This window comes from Triturus cristatus, chromosome 5_2 (assembly GCF_964204655.1).
Source record: "Triturus cristatus chromosome 5_2, aTriCri1.1, whole genome shotgun sequence".
NCBI lineage: Eukaryota > Metazoa > Chordata > Amphibia > Caudata > Salamandridae > Triturus > Triturus cristatus.
In genome coordinates this window covers 472969785-472988777 of record NC_140588.1, presented here as the reverse complement: position 1 = coordinate 472988777, position 18993 = coordinate 472969785, and the positions used below count along the sequence as shown (strand labels likewise).

At 44.5% G+C, this 18993-nt stretch overlaps 1 protein-coding gene across 1 annotated transcript in view; it reads right to left on the bottom strand.

The window, feature by feature from the left end:
* Window positions 1-5771: 5771 nt before the first annotated feature.
* Window positions 5772-18993, bottom strand: part of VPS41 (VPS41 subunit of HOPS complex) — an 828363-nt gene continuing 815141 nt past the window's right edge. The window contains exon 29 of the mRNA XM_085607440.1: window positions 5772-6122. Within this exon, the coding sequence (XP_085463566.1) occupies window positions 6042-6122 (81 nt within the window). The 3' untranslated portion in view covers window positions 5772-6041. The remainder of the gene's footprint in view (window positions 6123-18993) is intronic.

Here is an 18993-nt window from a genome sequence, read left to right as displayed (position 1 = left end):
CACTCAATCACCAATCTCCAAGCACTACGCCTCCACACATGCTACATCACTGCTTTTGAAATCTTTAAAAGATTTCCAGCCAAGAGCCCCCTCCGAGAGGCCAGTTGGGCATTGCAGTGCCGGCATAAAGAGGAGCTGCCCCATGATGAAACATGACACCCATCATGCTTCTGATTGGTTTGACCAGTCCCTTCCAACCGGTTATTCTGCTTTCTCCTTCCCTGCTATACCTTTTATAGGAACTGCACACCTTTTTGTGGACACATATATACTTATGAAGCATGTATGCTGGACCTTAGAAGCTCTCCTAGTCCCTCCTTATTGTTTTTGACTTAATTTAGAAAACATAGAATGGCCTACAGAGACAGAACGACTAGGAGAGTTTTGTACTGAGAATGGCCATCTTATTAATTATAGCGAAAACTTATATAATGTCATTTGGAAAATGAAATCCTAGATATAAGTGGCAAATGGACAAAGTGAAAGAGCAAGTCATGGAATATACTTATCTAGGGGTAGCCTTTGATTTAAAATGGACTTGGTCGTCACATTTAGACTGGATTAAGAACAAACTGACTTCCACAGCCGTTGCCACTGTACGTGTTGCACAGCTATATGGGGTGGAGCCATGGGCCCCACATTATAGGTTTTTATGATGAAAGTTTGTACAGTTCTTTTATATGGGCCTATAGTTTTAAAGAGACAAAAGATGGAGGTGTTAAATTCCATTTTTATAAAGAATTATTCAGCAAACATTTAAGTTAAGATCCTTTACACCGCATTCCTTGATAACACTAGACTTTGGATTAACTCAGGTAACCATTTTAAGTTATATTAATATAGTTCACTAGTTGTGTGATTGTCAGAACTCACCACTGACCAGTTTACAGTGCCTCATTAGAGAAGCTTTGGCAAAACACCCTAGAGCAAGTGTGGTGTCCTCTAAAACCGAGCAGGAGCTGTTATTCGGAAATCATCAATTAGCTACAATAAAAACTTTAGCAGCTATGCCTAATCTGATTAGAACGATGATAATAAAAAGGAACACGAGAGCTATATTGTTTGAAATGGATTTAGCTGAGGTAGCAAGGTTTAAGAACTCTCTTTACACCTGCGGAACTGTATGTTGGCTGCAACCTAAATCAGTGGATAAAAGCTATTTAACGCTTTAGGGTCTTATATATCCCACCATTACCGTTTGAGGGATCCTGGATTAAGACTGGGGATAAAAACAGACAATGTCTTTTTTGTAATTAATTCCCCGAAACTATAGACTTTATCCTTTGCTTATCCAAAGGACATAATAAAAAAGTATTTGAAACCTCTTTTTAGAGAAGTGGACATTAGAACACTCAAAGAAGCAACACCATTTTGTTTTGTACAAGTACTAACAAATTAATTGGGTGTACAATTACATTTACTTCGTAGCTTTGAATCAATCGAAATAATTTATCTTGTCAGATTTTATAAGTGCAATAAGAAATTTTAACTGCTGAATATTTTTCATAGTATTTTAAAAAGGGGGAGCTTTGGGATGTTTCTCTAGATTCATCAGTAATAATGTTTTGGGCAGCTTTTCAAGAATAAACAGAAACCATTAATCTGATTCATGTTAAATTCTTAAAGTAGTAACAATGATTTCTAACTGTAAAATTTTAGATTCTATTAATTTAAAGTGGTTTTAAACATTTTATTTTTGTTTAGTATTGTATTGACTTTTAATATAAATTATGCAATAAAACTTTTACCAACCAACCATATGTGAAAATCATCCTTTTTAATAAAGGCATCACAATGGTTGATTTGAATAATGAGGGCTGATCAGGCAAACAAAGAAGGCCCAGAATGATATCTACCATTCTAACGCAAGACTAAGGCATCTTAGTTGATTCCACTCACACTCAGTGCATGGAGGTGTACCGAGTTGAGTTCTGGGTCTGTCATGCTGCTGTTACAGCAGATACCCTCGAAGACACAGCTGCAGCGGGGTCAAGCTCCCGTCCTTCTTGGGGCAGTATCAGAATTATTAGCCCTGTCTATGCTCCACCATGAGTATAAGCTAGAAGACCTTGCGGCAAGAAATAATAACTGCAACTGGCTTTGGCACTGCCTGAGCCACCACGAAAACTCTATGTTGACAGGTGAGGCCCATAGGGTAACCTGAACTTCCTGTACAGCAGGTGTAATTGGCTGTTTGGGATAGCAAGTCCAAGGAACAAGCCATATCTCTGCTGGCTTTGAAACACTCCAGGGCTGAATCGTCTGCTTCTTTACAAAGTCTGGCCCCGTCAAAAGGCATACCTATCAATGCAGCTGGATGTCTCTGGAAAATCTAGCAGAACATATCAAGGCATGTTGTCTGATAATGACGCTTGTGCCCATAATATGAGCAACCAAGTCAGTGGATTCCAGACCAGAACATGGAATCTGCTTAGCTGCATCTTGTCCATCTTTGACCATTTGTGTAAAGGCATCATGCTGGTCAGCGAAGGTAGAACCTCACACACCATGTCTCGTAGTGTGGGGCATTAAAAAAGCATAGTGCCAGACAGCCTGAAAAAACTTTCATGTCTATTCAAATAATTCTCTTAGGGCCACATGCATCAAGCGAAACACCAGTCGCAAATGGGCAGATTCGCAGAATCTGCCCCTTTGCGACTGGTATTTTTGCATTTGGGATGCATCATCCCAAATGCAAAAATCGCAAGTTGAGAAATCACAAAAATAGTGATTACTTAATGGCAACTGCATTTAGGGAATCGCAAATTGTGATTCCCTGAATGCAATGCATGATGGGGTCTCAAATTACCATCAATTTGAACTTGATGGTAATTTGCAAAAACTTTGAAAAATGCACTTCAGTGCATTTTTCAAAGTTTCTGGTGACACACACAAACACACATGTGTGCACAACATGTGTCCACGTTACAATTTCAGGGGTGCAACAGGGTGTCCTTTTGGCACCCTTGTACCCTTGAAATTGCATGCACAATTTGTGAGTAGCTATTGGGTACTCACAAATTGCGCATGCAATACCCATTCATTCCTATGGGCCTGTAGGCCCATAGGAATGAATAGGAAGCCATTCCTTAATTGCGACTCACAATTTGCGAGTCCCAATTAAGGAATGTTTAGGAATCGCTAGTTTTTTTAGCAATTCGTACATGCATAGGCTTTTGCGATTCCTTAATTGCGATTCCTTAACAATCACAATTAAGGAATAACAAAAGCCTATCTTGATGCATGTGCCCCTTAGACTCTTAATCTGAAAGAGTTCCCGAAAAGGAGTTAGGGTTAACTTTGCAAGAGAAGAGCAGTACTAAAAGGCTCTGTGGCATGGAATGCTGCATCAAGTACTTAGGGTCACCGGGTGGTTTCTGGCGTAAGAATTAGACTATTTAAATTTGGCAAACAAAATCGTTTTCACCAAGGTGCCATGATTGGGCTAACCAGAGCCTTATTAAATGACAACAAAAGCTCGGAAGTAGAAGGTCACAGACCTTTGGTCAGAAGGTTTGCATTAGTCTGCTTACAGGGGAGGGGTAGTTCCAACACTTCTGCTGCCATCCAAATTACAACTGTGAAAGTGGCACAGTCTATAGTTGGAGTCCAACAGTGAATCAAGTGTGGATTCGCAGGAAGTATCTAGGCCAGTGGCATTTTGTATTAAAGGTATAAGCATCCATATAATGAGGAGGTAGCATAAGAAGTGCTTCCCCATCATCATCTTCATCATGTCTGGCTTGCTGAAGACTTTGTATGGTATCAGAGTCAATCCCAAAAATAACCTTCTTCTTCCAGAAGTATTGCTGCGAGGAACCAGTGGGTAGTCTTACTCCACGATTGGCTGTGCCCTGGCAATGCTTTAGTTTGAGATATATGGTGAACTCTCTCGGAAGATGGATATAAATCCAGTGCAGAGCTGAAAAACTGGAGCCAGAACCAGTGCCTCCACAGGTGGTGCTGATGGAGAAATGACAAGGCCTGTGACACAGGAGTAGACACATGTGCTAGCACCGGGGCTGGAATAGGCTTTGTCCAAAGTCAAGCAGTGCAGGAGAAATAACTATCTTGGAAGTTCGACTGGGGCACCGTCAGGTCAGTTACACACTTGAGGAAGGTGGTATAAATTTGAAGAACTGCAGCAGGGCTTCCCTGAATGCTTCAACCTGCTGTGGAGTAGACGATAACTTAGAGAACTCAGGGCGCATCAGTTTCAGGTTCGGTATCAGGCTCAAAAAGAGAAAGGCAAAGCTGGCACTGGGTTTCTGGGAGTCCAATTGATGGACTTCTCCTGAGATTGTTATGGCTGAACAATAAAGAACCTTGTTTACTCTTCCTATGTTTCTTTTTCGACTTGGAGATAAACTCAATAGCAATAAACTGCTCAACATTAAAGAGACACGGGAAGCAGGTCGACGTCGTCTTTGGGGTTTCAGGCCCATAAATGAAGGAACCTCTGTCTGAGCGATTGCAATACTTAAGGAAGATTTAGATAGTAAGCCACAGTGACTACAGGTATTCTTTAAAGAGAGTAGATAAACTACTTCAGGGAAGTGTAATCAACCCATTTACCTGCTATTGCCAAACAACCATACGTCAGCTACAAAGACTGATGGTGGCTTAGGTGGAACACTGGTTCTAGATATCAAGATATGAGCCATGTTGTAATGTGGAAATGGTGCTCTGAACTTGAAAACTTTCGTCTTCGTTGTCTCCGGTATTGTAGGTGCCATTCTGACATCAACATAACAGTGATTTGTGGAGTGACTGAGTCCTAGACCGGGGCGGTTCCTTAGTTATGGCAGAGGAGCGCCCCCCACCCCCTGCTGAAAGTCAGCAGAGGCAAAGGGCAAAAATAAAATATTAAAACATTTTTTCTATCATTTCATTTTTCGTCCTGCAGGCTGCGAGCTGAGGGAGTGGCATGGCCACCCACACTGACGCTGTAGCATCAGAGTGGTGGGGCATGTGGTGGGCACTACCAAGTGTGCATGACGGTTTGGCTGTCTCTCTGGGGGCTGGCCAAACTGTCATGCGCACTTAGCATTTCTACACCTGAGCTGTGTTGTACAGCTGGGTGGAGAAACCAACACAGGCTCAGAGTCTATGTCTGAGCGCTGAACCCAGGTGCTAAGACCAATCCCAGCACTGCACAGAGTAATCCTTTTATCTCTTCAACAAGAAAATCGCAAAACAGGATTTCCTTTATGAAAAGGAGTCATCTCCCAAGGTGGTGGTGGTGGTGGTGGGGGTAATATAATGATTTTACTGTTAGATGGCAGTAAGAAGCAGTAAAAAAAATAACGACATGTCTGCCCATCCGAATTGGGCGGGCGGACATGTAGCTATTTCTCCGACAGCCCTGGGGAGTAAGGGTTGTTGGAGAAGTTTGGCCACGATGGAGGCAGAGTAGTCTCTACTGTGGGCAAGTTGAAGGTCTGCCCGCATTTAAATCAGGCGGGCAGACCTTCATATTGGTGGTATTTATACTCCGTTGCTGTTTCAACAGAGGAAAAATATCGCCCATGTATAAATCGGCCCTTAGTTGTAAGATTCTAGCAAACATGGCCAAAACTTTTTAGGGGGATCTTTTTAATCCCTGGGGTAATATAAGAAATCAAAAGTAAGTTTAGGTAGAACCCATGCTGAGGAATCCGTTTTAATCCAAAAACATACGGTCTTGTTATAATGCATTAGAAGAAGACACTTTTGCTAAATGGTGATGATTAATATACAATTGTACTATGAAATAAATTACAATAAATATATTTATTTGTCTTAGTTTAATGGTTAAATTATTTCAGAAAATACAGTGTAAATGACATTGTGTACAAAGCTTAAGAACAGTTATATTTGTAAATGGCTTATACAGAGATAGCGCATATCAGCCTGCTATCTGCCTCTAGACACACAAACACACAAATAAGCTTTTCTCCGGCTGCACAGCTATAGTTTTTCCAATGCAATATTGACAACAACTTCATATTAGTTCCAGACGAAACATAAAACGACATCCGTAGTATAAGAATGCAGTCATGCTATTTTTTCATCTCTAAAATGGCGCTCCCTGGGCCTCGGTGCTTGGCACTGCAGATGTTGCAGAACTGTGCAGGTGACATCTAAAGAGGCAAAAAACGGAGATCATTACGTTACTAGTAACAATAAATGAGGTAAACTAACAGTATTGTGATGACTTACAAAGAAAAATAACCTTCACAGCAACATCAGATTACTGACTGCTTCTTGGTAACCAAAGTTGAAAGAGGGGGAAGGAAAATAGTCACTAGTTGTTCCGTTAATCTATAAAGGATTTTCAGCAAGAAGATAACAATTTCTTGAACATAATTCTTCCTGATAAGGGGATCACTTTTAAACTAACATTACCAAAGTTAATAGTTTTGGCTCTTGCATACTGCGTGTAGAGAGTGAAAGACACACTGACATGACCACACGTACTTGCGCATTTACAGAGCAACACACCTTCAAAATCCATGTGCATACAGGAACACACTTACATACACAAATAACAGCGCATACTGATACCTGTGTGCATAGGTCTACACAATACCATGTCTTCAGACTAGCAGACAATCACCTATAAACACATACACACACACACACTGCGCAACTACAGACCCACAACCGACATGGGGTCAGAGAGCTCACAATCAGGCATAGACAGATACTCAGGAATGCAAACAAACACCGAATATATGCAGAGATGGATGCAGGTTTCATGTACACTTCTGCCGAGAGGAAACATTTCCGGTAGAAAAGGGGAGGGTAACATCAACACTAATTTAATCCTTGACATCTTCTTGGTTGATGGAACACTTCATTCTCCAAGCACATTCTCTTAGCAAGGTGTGAAAAACATAAGCAGTGCCAGAGCCAATCGGTCTAGTTATTGGGCAGGCTTTTGCTTTGATAATGCTTGCTTTTTGTTTTGCCATGGCATTTTTTTTTTATAACACATTGCTGTGGGGAATTGCTCGCCCTCACAAATATTAATTAAAGTGGGGAAAAGAGCAAAATTATTATTTTGGCCTCTAAAAGCATACATTGCCATAGTAGTCCCTGGCGCAGAAGGGAACTACTTTGAGTGCGGATGTGCTGCTTGTTAAAGGGTGGAATGTCATAATTCAGAATAAAGTTTGCTAAAGGCTGCAGTGGGCTAACCCACGTTGCCTATGCTGTGTGCTGTTGTGGGCAGAAGAAACATGTGAATGACACAACAGATAAATTAAGAAGGCTGGTTAAAACACTTATAAGTAAATGCATTGTATATAAAAAATAAAAAAAATAAAAAGGTCTGGGCTATCACCAGACCAAAAAAAACAAGGAGTGGTTTAACTGTGAGCAAAACATTTCATCTGGAGTATATCTAGTGCAGATTACTTAACTGTATTTGATTTTCACTGAAGAGTATTCCTTGAACTAGAAGGCACAATATGGGGAATAACGCTAGTACTTTTTTTAATGCACTTTTTTCCATGCAAGTGGTGGTGAAGGCTTACCTGAGACGTGAGGCAGTAGTTCTTGCCAAAATTATGCAAAGATAACCATGCAGCCACCCATCAGATATCAGCAACCATTACACCTGTGGAGAGGGCCATGGAGGCAGTCATAGTTGTTGTAGAGTGGGGACTAAAATCCGTTTGGAGAGCCTTTCTTGCATAGCAGACCTTGATACAGAGGATGACTTAGTGAGAAAACGTACATTTGGTCCCTGTCTTGCACATCTTAGCTCCAGCAAGGCCCACAAAGAGCTGATCATCCACTCTATTCTGATGAGTGTAATCAATGCAATTAGATACTACTGAACTCCTGGGGTCCAGTCTATGAAGTGACTCCTCCTCCTTGACTGGATGTGGAGGAGCGGAGGTTCAATAAACAGAGTTAGAGGGAACAAGAACAGGGCTAACCTTTAAGAAAACACACTACTAATGGTTATTTAAACTTGCAAGGTTGATTAGCCAAATGTATGAAGGCAGAGAGGGCCCCCAGGTAGCCCTTAAAAGTCACCACCGCCAGACCTTACTGTAAAAGAGAAATTAAAAAGCGCAACATGTTAAAAAAGGCGAAACTTAAAGGGTCAATGCCTTCTGACTCGTACCACTGGACAAACATAGTTCCCCAATAACCCTTTTTACGGGGATTTGATGGAGGGTTTTGTATCTGCCAAGATGATGTTCTCTTCATCATCAGTCAGGTGTACCAGATTCTCCAAGCTCATTTTAGGGTAGAGAATCAACTATGCCTGATCCTCTCACACCTGCTGCAGTAAGTTTGACAGAAATTGTATCTGTAGAGATGTGGAAATGTGTACGGCAGACAATAAGATCAGATGAACCTGAAGGCAGACACAAGGGAACTCATTCAGAGGAAAGTGAATGGCACAGAACTGAGGACCATTTGTGATTTGGGATCTGGCAAAGAGATCCATGCTGAATACCACAATCCGGAGAAGATCACCCCCGTCTCTTCAGAATGCAGTTCCCACTCATGGTTTTCCAGTGAGAGCTGACTGAAAGTCCTCTTGTTAAGGGAACCCACTTTCACAGGTGAATCACATCCCAACGAAGGGCCTATGATCCCACACTACACTACTGTTGGTTGACATGATGGACAGCGGTGACGTTGTACGATAGAATGTGAATGTCGCTCCCTGACATGAAAGGGAAAAATTCCCTCAAGGCAAGACTGACTGCCTGCAGTTTGAGAACATTATGTGCAGGTAATGCTCTGATGCTGACCAAGGTCCTGTGCACCCCAACCAAGTGAGGAGGTGTCTTTCACCATGGTAGCCTGAGGCCCTGGAGTGCTGAAGGGCCGACCGACCAAAAGGTTGAAGGGGTTTATCCACCAGTACAGAGCCAGATGAACGCACCTCAGCCACAAGTATCTTCTGCTGCTGGATCCACTGTGACCTCAGATACCACAGAGCAGTGCTCATCCGCCATCTAGCATTAAGCAACAACAAGATGCAGAAGGCTATGTGGTCAGGCAGACTTAAGATCTGCAAAACTGGGCTCAGAGACCTAATCGCAAAATGCAGAGGAGTTCCTCAATGTCGATTATACTTAGAAGAGGAGGAGAAGCCTTCATGCAGTTAATTTCTAGCAAAGCCCCTATGAAAGTTAGCCTCTGTGAGGGAGCGAGGTGGGATTTATGGCCGTTATTAGTAAAGTAAAGATGTTTCAACCTGTAGAGTCCAGCTTCTTCGATTCTCTTTCGAGAGACATTGTAGGAAAGGCATTTGTGTTCTGCTTTGAGGAGAACACGTGGACAACCAGACTTTTCAGGGTCTAGTGAGAAGACAAAAAGTAGTGGTATTCAATGCAGGCTTATGGGGACTGACTATCTGTGTGTGGGCTGCAGGGCTTCAAAAGGATTTCTCTCACGCAGCCATGACAGGACCAAAAACGCCCTTTGTTGAATGGAAGCAAAGCCTCTTTCACTGATCAGGAGATCTGTATAATCTCAGCCAAAAAGTTAGACTTTGCAACCGCAAAGGGCAATTTCAATTTCAAAGCTTCAGCTTTCTCTGAAGCAAGACCAGAAGGGGAGGGAATGTCTCTTTCTGGTGAAGTGTCTCGGCCACTGAAATTTTCTAACTACTGACTAAAGCCAGCATCAGTGTTATAGGGGAGAAGGAGGTTATCACCCTCAGCATCATTATCATGGCCTTATGAGAACTTTGAAAGCAACATCATAGTCGACTCTGTGGATAATGCCTGCAATGGTACAGACGGATGATGGAACCTTGGTAGACTGTGACTAATTTTATGGAGCCAGAGACCATGGAATAGTGGCATCGGGAGGCATTGAGGTGGGAGTAACAAAACCTGCTAGAATGAGCTTCCTCTTGGAGGGTGGTCCAGAGGGTGCTGGAGTCATCCTGAACAGATACAGCATAGCAAGTTGGATGGATTTAACTTGCACAAAGTTGGCAGAAGGATTCAGAAATGTGTGTCTCACTTGTGTCAAGGTTGGTATCTGCTCTGATGACAAGGAAAGGTTTGGCATTGGAGAACATCACTGAGATGCCGCATGACCCCTTGAGTAGGACCGTTTCCATGAGGAAGAAGAGGACTTCTTCCTATGGTACTTTCTGTGGTTTTTATGGGAATATTGTTTTAGCGAACACTCCCATAGAGGAGACTTACCTGTCATTAAAATAACCTGCTGAGGCGTAAACCGGCAAGCCTTAGCTACAAGCAGCTCCTGTGTTCTCATGATCTTTGGTGTATGAGAGTACAAGCAGAACAAAAACACCACGCCCAATTGTCATGTGTATCCAAAAGGAACAAGTTACTTACCTTTGGTAACAATATATCTGTAAGAGACATAGATTAGTTATGGATTCCTCACCTTAGAATTACCCCCAGGCGTCAGACTGGATCCGGAGAATTTTTCTTCTGCAGTACCCCTGCACGTCAGTAGGTGGCATCGGTCGACTGCGCGTTCGTCGTTGGTGTCGTGGTTGCCGGAATTTAGTCGTGGTATCCACTTAGACGCCGCCCCTGCGTGCTGACGTCAGTTCTTTACACGACATTCCACACCAGAGGCATAGAGCCATGCAAGACACTGACCACTGGTGCACAAAAATAGGGCTCTGAAGGAAAGTCCCTAACCCTAGAAGTCAGTTCGCAGAACGGGGAGGGCGGGTGGGCGGTGAGGAATCCATAACTAATCTATGTCTCTTACAGAAATAACGTTACCAATGGTAAATAACTTGTTCATTTGAAAGAGACAATTAGTTATGGATTGCTCACCTTAGAATAGATACCCCAGAAATACCAACCCCAGAGGTGGGTCTGAGAACTAAGTTCACACCAGAAAGTCCTGGAGAACTGAATGGCCAAAGAAGCCGTCTCTCTGGACTTGGCTGTCCAGGCAGTAGTGTTTGGTAAACGTGTGCAATGAAGCCGACGTAGCTGCCTGGCAGATGTCATAAAGGGGGACTCCACGTCCCAAAGCAGTAGTAGCTGCCATTGCCCTGGTGGAATGGGAATGCAACCCCACTGGATGTTCCTTTTTCACTAGGGAATAGCATATTTTTATGCAAAGCACGACCCATCGAGAGATGATTCGTTTTTGCTCGGCCCGACCTTTCTTGGTGCCCACATAGCCAACAAAGAGCTGATCATCCACCTGGAATTGTTTTGTGTGATCCAGGTAGAATGAAAGCGCACGTTTTGGATCCAGACGGTGAAGCCTCTCCTCATCTTTAGAAGGATGCGGGGCGGGAAGAAGGTGGGCAAAGTGATGGTCTATTCTATGTGGAAAGAGGTAACCACTTTGGGAAGGATAGAAGGCCTAGTGTGAAGGACAACTTTGTCTGAATGAACAGCCAGAAAAGGAGGATTGGAAGAAAGAGCCTGAAGCTCACTCACCCTGCGGGCAGAGGTGATGGCAACCAGAAAGGCAGTTTTAAGTGTCAGAAGTCTGAGAAGACAGTTATGTAGCAGCTCAAAAGGAGCGCACATAAGATAGGTCAGAGCCAGGTTCAAGTCCCTATGGGCATTACAAAAGGACTTGGAGGAAACAAGTCAGTAATGTCCTTAAGGAAGCGATTTACAATAGGGGACTTGAAAAGAGAAGGCTGGTCAGGAAGCCGAAGGAAGGCCGAAATGGCTGAAAGATAGCCTTTTAGAGTGCCCAGAGCAGAGCCCTTCGGGGCCAAAGAAAGAATGAAGAGGAGAACCTCTGAAAGAAGTGCAGAAAGGGGATCCACAGCCTTTGCTGAACACCATGCCACAAATTTGTTCCATCTACAGGCATATATCGTTTTAGTGGAGGGACGCCTGGCTGCAAGATAACGCTAACGATTTAAGGAGGAAGGTCTAAAGCTGTCAACTGTCGTGCTAAATCTCCATGCAGGGAGGTGGAGGCTGGACAGGATTGGGTGGAGGACCATTCCCTGCTGCTGCGACAGAAGATCCTCCCGAAGGGGCAGTCTGATTGGAGGATCGATGGCCATGTGTAAGAGCCCGGGATACTATACTCTTCGAGCCCAGTCCGGAGCCACAAGAATGACTTCGGCCCAGTCGCGCTTGATCTTCTTCAGCACTCTGGGTAGAAGTGGTAAAGGTGGAAAGGAGTTTAGAAGGCCGCAACTCCACTAGTGTCGAAAAGCGTTGCCGAGTGAGTGCCGCCTTGGAAATTCCAACGCGCAGAACTGCTGAGATTGCGTGTTCTCTTCGGTGGCGGATAGATCTAACCAAGGCTCTCCCCACCGCTGAAAGACCTTGCACCACCTCCGAGTGAAGACGCCATTAGTGATCCATCATGCAACAGCGGCTGAGTTTGTCTGCAGTGGCGTTCAGAGAACCTGCCAGGTGTTGAACCACCAGGGACATGCCCTGATGTTCCAGCCACTTCCACAGACGAAGTGCCTCCTGACATAGGGTCCACGACCCCATCTTGCCCTGTTTATTGCAGTACAACATGGCGGTGGTGTTGTCTGTGAACACCTGCACTACTCTCCCTTTGACAGAAGGAAGGAATGCCTTCAGTGCAAGACGGATCGCCTGAAGCTCCAGAAAGTTGATGTGGAGCCCCGACTCCACCGGAGACCAAAGGCCTTTGATGTCCACCTCTACCATGTGGCCGCCCCACCCCAGAAGTGATGCAGCTGTCACCACTGTGAACTCCGGCTGGGTAAGGGAGAGGGGCCTGCCATTGACCCAATCCTTGTTTGTTAGCCACCACAGCAATTGATGTGCAGTGCCCTCTGAGATCTGGACGCAATTGTAAAGATTCCCCTGATGCTGTGCCTACTGGGACTTCAGGTCCCACTGCAGAGCCCGTATATGCCACATGGCATGGTCCATCAGCAGGATGCAGAAGGCCATGAGGTCCAGTAGCCTCAGGGGCATTCTGACCAAAACACGAGATAGAGGCTGAAAGATCGGAATCATAGCCTGAATATCGAGGACTCGCTGCTCAGGAGGATAAGCCCGAAACTGCGCTGTGTCCAGGTGTGACTTCGGGACGTTGATGGAGTCTGGAGGTGGGAGACAACAGCCTGAGGCGAGCCTGCCTTCAACAGTCAGTCGTCGAGATAGGGGAAGACTGTAACCCCTCATCAGCGTAGATTAGCTGAGACCACCGCAATCACCTTCGTCAACACCCGAGGGGTGCTGGTAAGGCCAAAGGGGAGCACGGTAAACTGAAAGTGCTCGTGGCCTACAGTAGGTAACGCAGATGGGCTGGCAGGATGGGGATGTGAAATTAAGCGTCCTGCAAGTCCAACGCTACCATCCAGTCTCCAGGGTCAGGGCAGACAGGACATGAGCCAGTGTCAACATCTTGAACTTCTTCTCCTTCCGGAGGAAGCGGTTGACACTCCTGAGATCAAAGATAGGATGCAGGCCTTTGTCCTTCTTGGGGACCAGAAAGTAGTGGGAATAACAACCACAACCTACTACTGGGACAAGAACTCGCTCGATGGCTTCCTTGGCCAAGAGAGCCGTTACTTCTTGTTGGAGAAGGGCCAGGTGATCCTCCGACATGCGATGGAATTGAGGTGGCATGAATGGAGGGGTAGTCTCGAAGGGGAGGGAGTAGCCCCTTCTGACTATTTGCAAAACGCACCTGTTCGACGTGATGTTGAGCCAGTGGGGGAGGTGATGGCAAATCCTGATGCCCACTGGCAATTGGCGGGCCTGAAAAGGTCAGACTAGGAGGGCTTGGAGGCTGCTGAAGAGGGGGCGCTGGTGGACTGGCCCGCCCGCTGGCTCCTAGACCCACGGCGGTGGGTACCACATCCGCGGCCACGCAGAGGCTGAACAGCTTGCGCAGGCCTGTGGCTCTGGGTAGAACGTGACGGGGCACCTCTTCCGTAGCCAGGAAAGGGGCAAAAAGCAGATTGCGTAGGGCAAGAGGTGGAGGCGAGGCCCAAGGATCTGGCCGTAGCCCTGGAGTCCTTAAAGCGATCAAGCGTATTGTCTGCTTTGGCGAACAGGCGATGGCCATCAAAGGACATGTCTAAAAGAGTAGCTTGGACATCACCCGAAAAGCCAGTGGACCTCAGCCAGGCATAGCGTCTGAGGGCTACTAACATGGAAATTGTCCTGTCTAGCGAGTCGGCGGTGTCCAGCCCACATTGGATGGCAAACTTTGCTGTGTCTCTCCTCTCGGCATGGGAGAGCACAGCCCGGGCCTCCTCCGGGCACTGTGGCAGCACCTGTGTGACCATGTCCCACACAGAGTGGGAGTAACAGCCCAAGAGACAAGCGGTGTTCACCGACTGCAGTCCTAAGCTGGAGGAAGAGAACATTTTCTTCCCAAGATGGTCCAGCTTCTTGGATTCCCTATCAGGTGGTGCGGTAGGGAATGCACACTTGGAAGTGGAGGTTTGGACCACCAAACTTTCAGGGGTGGGGTGTTGGGAGAGGAAAATGGGGTCGCCCGGGGCCGGGCGGTGGTGTCGGGCAATCATCCTGTCCACAGGAGACCCTCTGTTGGGCTTGTACTACGTGCCCAAAAGGATGTCCATAAGGGCCTAACTGAACGGCAGTAGGGGCTCCGAAGAGGCTGTGCCGGTTGAAGCATCTCGGTCAGGAGGTTAGTCCTAACCACCACTGTAGGAAGCTTGAGGTTTAAGGCCTTGAACACCCTACGCAACACCACTGTGTATGATGCACCCTCCTCTGTAGCCACGGTAGGGGGAGAAAGCATGCCAAGGTCAGGGGAACTGTCCAGGCCACTGGCCTCACCCAACTCCTCTCTCCAGTAAGGTTCTTCCAACATGTCTGTCAGAGGGTCCACAGACCCCTACTGGTCCCCCTCACCCTCCTCTGGTAGACACTCAGGGTGGTAAGGAACACTGGGGGAGAACAGGAGTTCACAAGTAGCGGTCGGTGCCAGTCCCGATGTCAGGCGACGTCGGTCCGGCTCTGGGTCCATATTGAGGAGTAGGCTGGGTCGATGTTGGCTGGGGACACAATCCGCATCGCAGGGGGCGGAGGTGTCGCCAATTGATTCGGCGCCGGAGGAGGTGTCACGTGGTCGACCGGTGCCGATCCGGATCTAGGCCTGGATCCCTGCGGCACCGGAGCCGAAGCCGCCAGCATCAAAGGCCTAGAGCCCCTAGCCGAGTCTGCGGGGCTGTAGGCATGTCGGCGGAGCAAGGTTGCCCAAAAATAGAATGGAGGGCTTCGTAAAAATTCCGAAGTTGGGCAGAGGGTCACCCCGGCTCCCGGAAAGGGAGGGAGGCTTGGGGTCGACCCAGCAGGCTCCGTGGGTGGATCCAGGTGACTACCACCTGCTTCCCGCATCCCGTGGGCCGACAGACGGGGAGAACGCGAAGAGCGACGGCGCTTCTTCGCCTTCTTTTTGTGCTTCGACTTACCCGAAGGCGAAAACTTTGATGAAGAGTGGTGGTGATGGCTCCGCGACCGGTCCAGCGACATCCCTCTCGACCGGGACCCCGAGCGGCGTGGAGCCAACGGCTGGGCCTCCAGAAACTTTCGGGACCACTCCCTCAAAGACTTCGGGGCCATGGTCCAGCAGTCGGAGCACGACTTTGGGTCGTGGTCACGCTCCACCGAGATGACATCCCTGTGCACCAGGAGTCGTAACGACTCAAAAAGACATCAACAATAAGTCGCAAAAATAGAGTAAAAAAGTGACTTGAGTTACCGCTCTCTCCGGATCTACGCTGGCTGGCGTGGAAAAAGAAAGAAGACAACAGCATGCCACCTACCGATACGCAGTGGTACTGCTGAAAAAAAATTCTACGGATCCAGTCTGACGCCTGAGGGTAATTCTAAGGTGAGGAATCCATAACTAATTGTCTCTTTCAGATGGACATCTTGTTACAGCATCTGTGATACCATTCCAAATCTGAATGTTTAGGAGGACACATTTGACCTAGTTGCTGTTGAAATGCCATGAAATTTCATTGGTGAGATATCGAGAGGGATCCCCAGAAGCAGGCAATGAGGTGTGGAAAAGCAGGAACTGATGGGTGATGCCAGTTCATCGACTGGCACCTAATGTACCCCAGTGACATGGCTCAAACTGTATGGCGCTGGATAGCCATAGTGGCTAGACGTTTCCCCTACCAGTCTGAGGCCTGTGGAGATAATTCACAAGGTGAGGAATATGTCAGAAATAATATCCATGAGAAATTTCCATAATCTGTGCAAACACTATGTGTAAGAGAAACAATGAAGGTCATGCAAAAATATACGAAAACCACTTAGACAACCCAGCAACTATTATGCAACAGAAGCTACAAACTGTTTAGTTAATCCTTATATTATTATAACTGCAGAGAAAGTAGATAATAATGGTTAATGTATTGCCCAAGATATTGGTGTCGATACAGAGAGCCAGGTGGAATATAAGAGTGATGGAGCATAATTGTTGCGAAAATGAAGTCTTGCTTGATCAAATCTACTCATAAGTGTGTTATTAACAAAATAAATGGCTACGAGTGTGAAACATGATTAGCATGGGCTCTTTAAAAGATGTTCGTAAAAAATTAGCAAGAACAAGTGACGTGTTTATTGATCAAAGTTACACTGATCACCATGCAGAAAGCATTTAAATTATGGAGTTTTTATGAAAAATACGATATATGGGAGAGATTTTACTAATATACATTACAATCCCTTAAGTAGAATTATGAAATAATAAATATAATGAATAAGGCTTGCAGAAAATGTTTCGTAAATACTTTATTTTTTCCTATAGTAAGAAAAAATGATTAATAATTAATTCGTTTGCATTTAGTTATTAGTTTATGCTTATAAGTCTAATTAGGAAAACTATTTCTGTAAAAAACTTTCAAATATATAAATATATTTCCTTTGTCTTTTAAATTGTTTTCTATTTCTTCAGCAAATGATTATAGTTTCTCCGAGAAAGCCTCAAATCCTGCTAAAGCTATTCTCTTTTTGTAACATAGGCCACAGAAGAATGTATTTTGTCCTTCATTATTTCTAAATTGCTTATTTATTTGTTTAGCCATGCACATGATATATCACTAGGATTTCCTTCCTACGGTGAGAATATTTCTTTCTATGAATATTGTGTCAACTAATGTTGCAAGCTGATGTGGAAGTGAGTGCAAGGACGTGGAAAAAGTCGCCAATTTCTTTCCTGCTTCCGAAGACCGTTGATGACATTTGTTTTAACAAGGAACTCTAACAAAGAAATCTGGATGAGCTGGTTAGGATGATGGTCATCTCATAAGCCTGTCCAATTAAATTGTGTGCAATTGTAAAAGTGAAACATGGAGAAAGTATAACTGATACTGTGAGATAAGAACTTGGAAATATCTGTTTCTTTGAGAAGAGAGCCTTTCTGCTGTGTTCTCTATGATACTCTGGCTCGCTATTATCCTTGCAATTCCTGATTAAGATTTCCTGATTATTTGCACGTCATCGGCTGGTAATATTGCTCAAGCACATCTTTTGGATTAAAGGGTTAGCGATCTCTAACTTTTGCATGCTGTGCATTAGCGTATTTGATCTAGGTTTATATGAGAAATTACAAATTGCATAATTGATTTGCAAATTATTTATTTTTCCTTGTCTCTCGCTCTCTCTCTCTCACTTGTCTTTGATTTGGTCTATTATCTAGAACTGTGTTTTGCTATTGTAAATTTACATGTACCTGTATTAACGAGATTCCAAAGAAGAAACTGATGATTCTTTTATATACTTGGGTATTGACCATTCATTTTTTAAATTATTAGTTCAAAGTAACTTGATAAGTATTCAGAGTTTGTCTTTTATTGATGAGTTATTTGGCATGCTATATTTTGTGACTTTGATTATTGGTTAGGCATTTTCTTCATTATAGGTCCTCATGAAGGAAATAGCATTCTTCTCTTGTTACCGAGTCCCTATTAACTCTACCAACGATCTATTGGAGGACCTGGTAATTGTAAGTGGATGCTGAGATAACTATGGGTCCAAAAGTTAGAATTCATTTCACACTATAGAGATATGGAAAGGTGAGTAAAAAACATTTCTAGCCTCTACCGCTGGATCAGTTTCTGGTAGCAGAGGATGGTTAGTTTAGATTAAATATACTAGGTAATTAAGAGACAAAATTTAGGGACAAACGTTTGTTGACTATGTATCTTTATATTTTTATGTTGTGGTCCGTTGTTGACCTTAATGGAAGTAATGGATCTGTCGTTGGCCTAAGATCCCGGGATAAGCCCAAGGGCAGTCTTAGTGTGGCATACACTAAGTAAATGTGCGCTGTCTGCTGTTGATGCAGTGCTGAGTGATGGTCGTATTGTCGGTATTGCACAGGGAATCTTGAAGTATGAATAGTAAACAATGGAGATTTATTTGGGTCACTTCAGAAAGCGCATCTGGGTAAGTCCAGAGAGTCTTTCACTTGAGTGAGGGTAAAATCACGCTGATGGAGATTTTTGCTGGAAGCTAAAGGAAATCTCAGAGTATACGTTTCTATTGATTTATTTCTTTTAGAGAAGCAGACAAGCTGTTTTTATGTAGTTTGTTTTGTTAAAGACTTCGAAAAGACGGTGACTTTTTAAAGGGAGGGTCAGTAGCAGGAGTTAAACTGACGTCACTAGGTGCCACGCAGGTATTGGTCGCTTGCCGTGAGTCGTGCTGCGATTGGACAGCGTGAATATTTCTGATTGATAACAGAGAAACATAATATGGAAGAAGAATTTCCTATGTATTTACTTATATAGTTTAGTGTTAGAGTAGAATACTCATGAAGATATTAAAACTATTAAAAACCTTATTTAGAAAAGATGAGCCAATACCCATTAGAGAAGGAATTCCTATAGCTCCGGATGGAACACCAGCTTCATTCATGTCATTAGAAAAGGTTTATCATACATGTAAATGGTTAGAAAATTGGATGAAATATACTGAGCAAGATGGTATTCTAGCATTCCAGAGAATGGGACATTTAATACTAGAATTTTAGAGAATTTAAGAAGAAAAATGAATGATTTGAGACCTAGTCCTAGACCTATGCAGA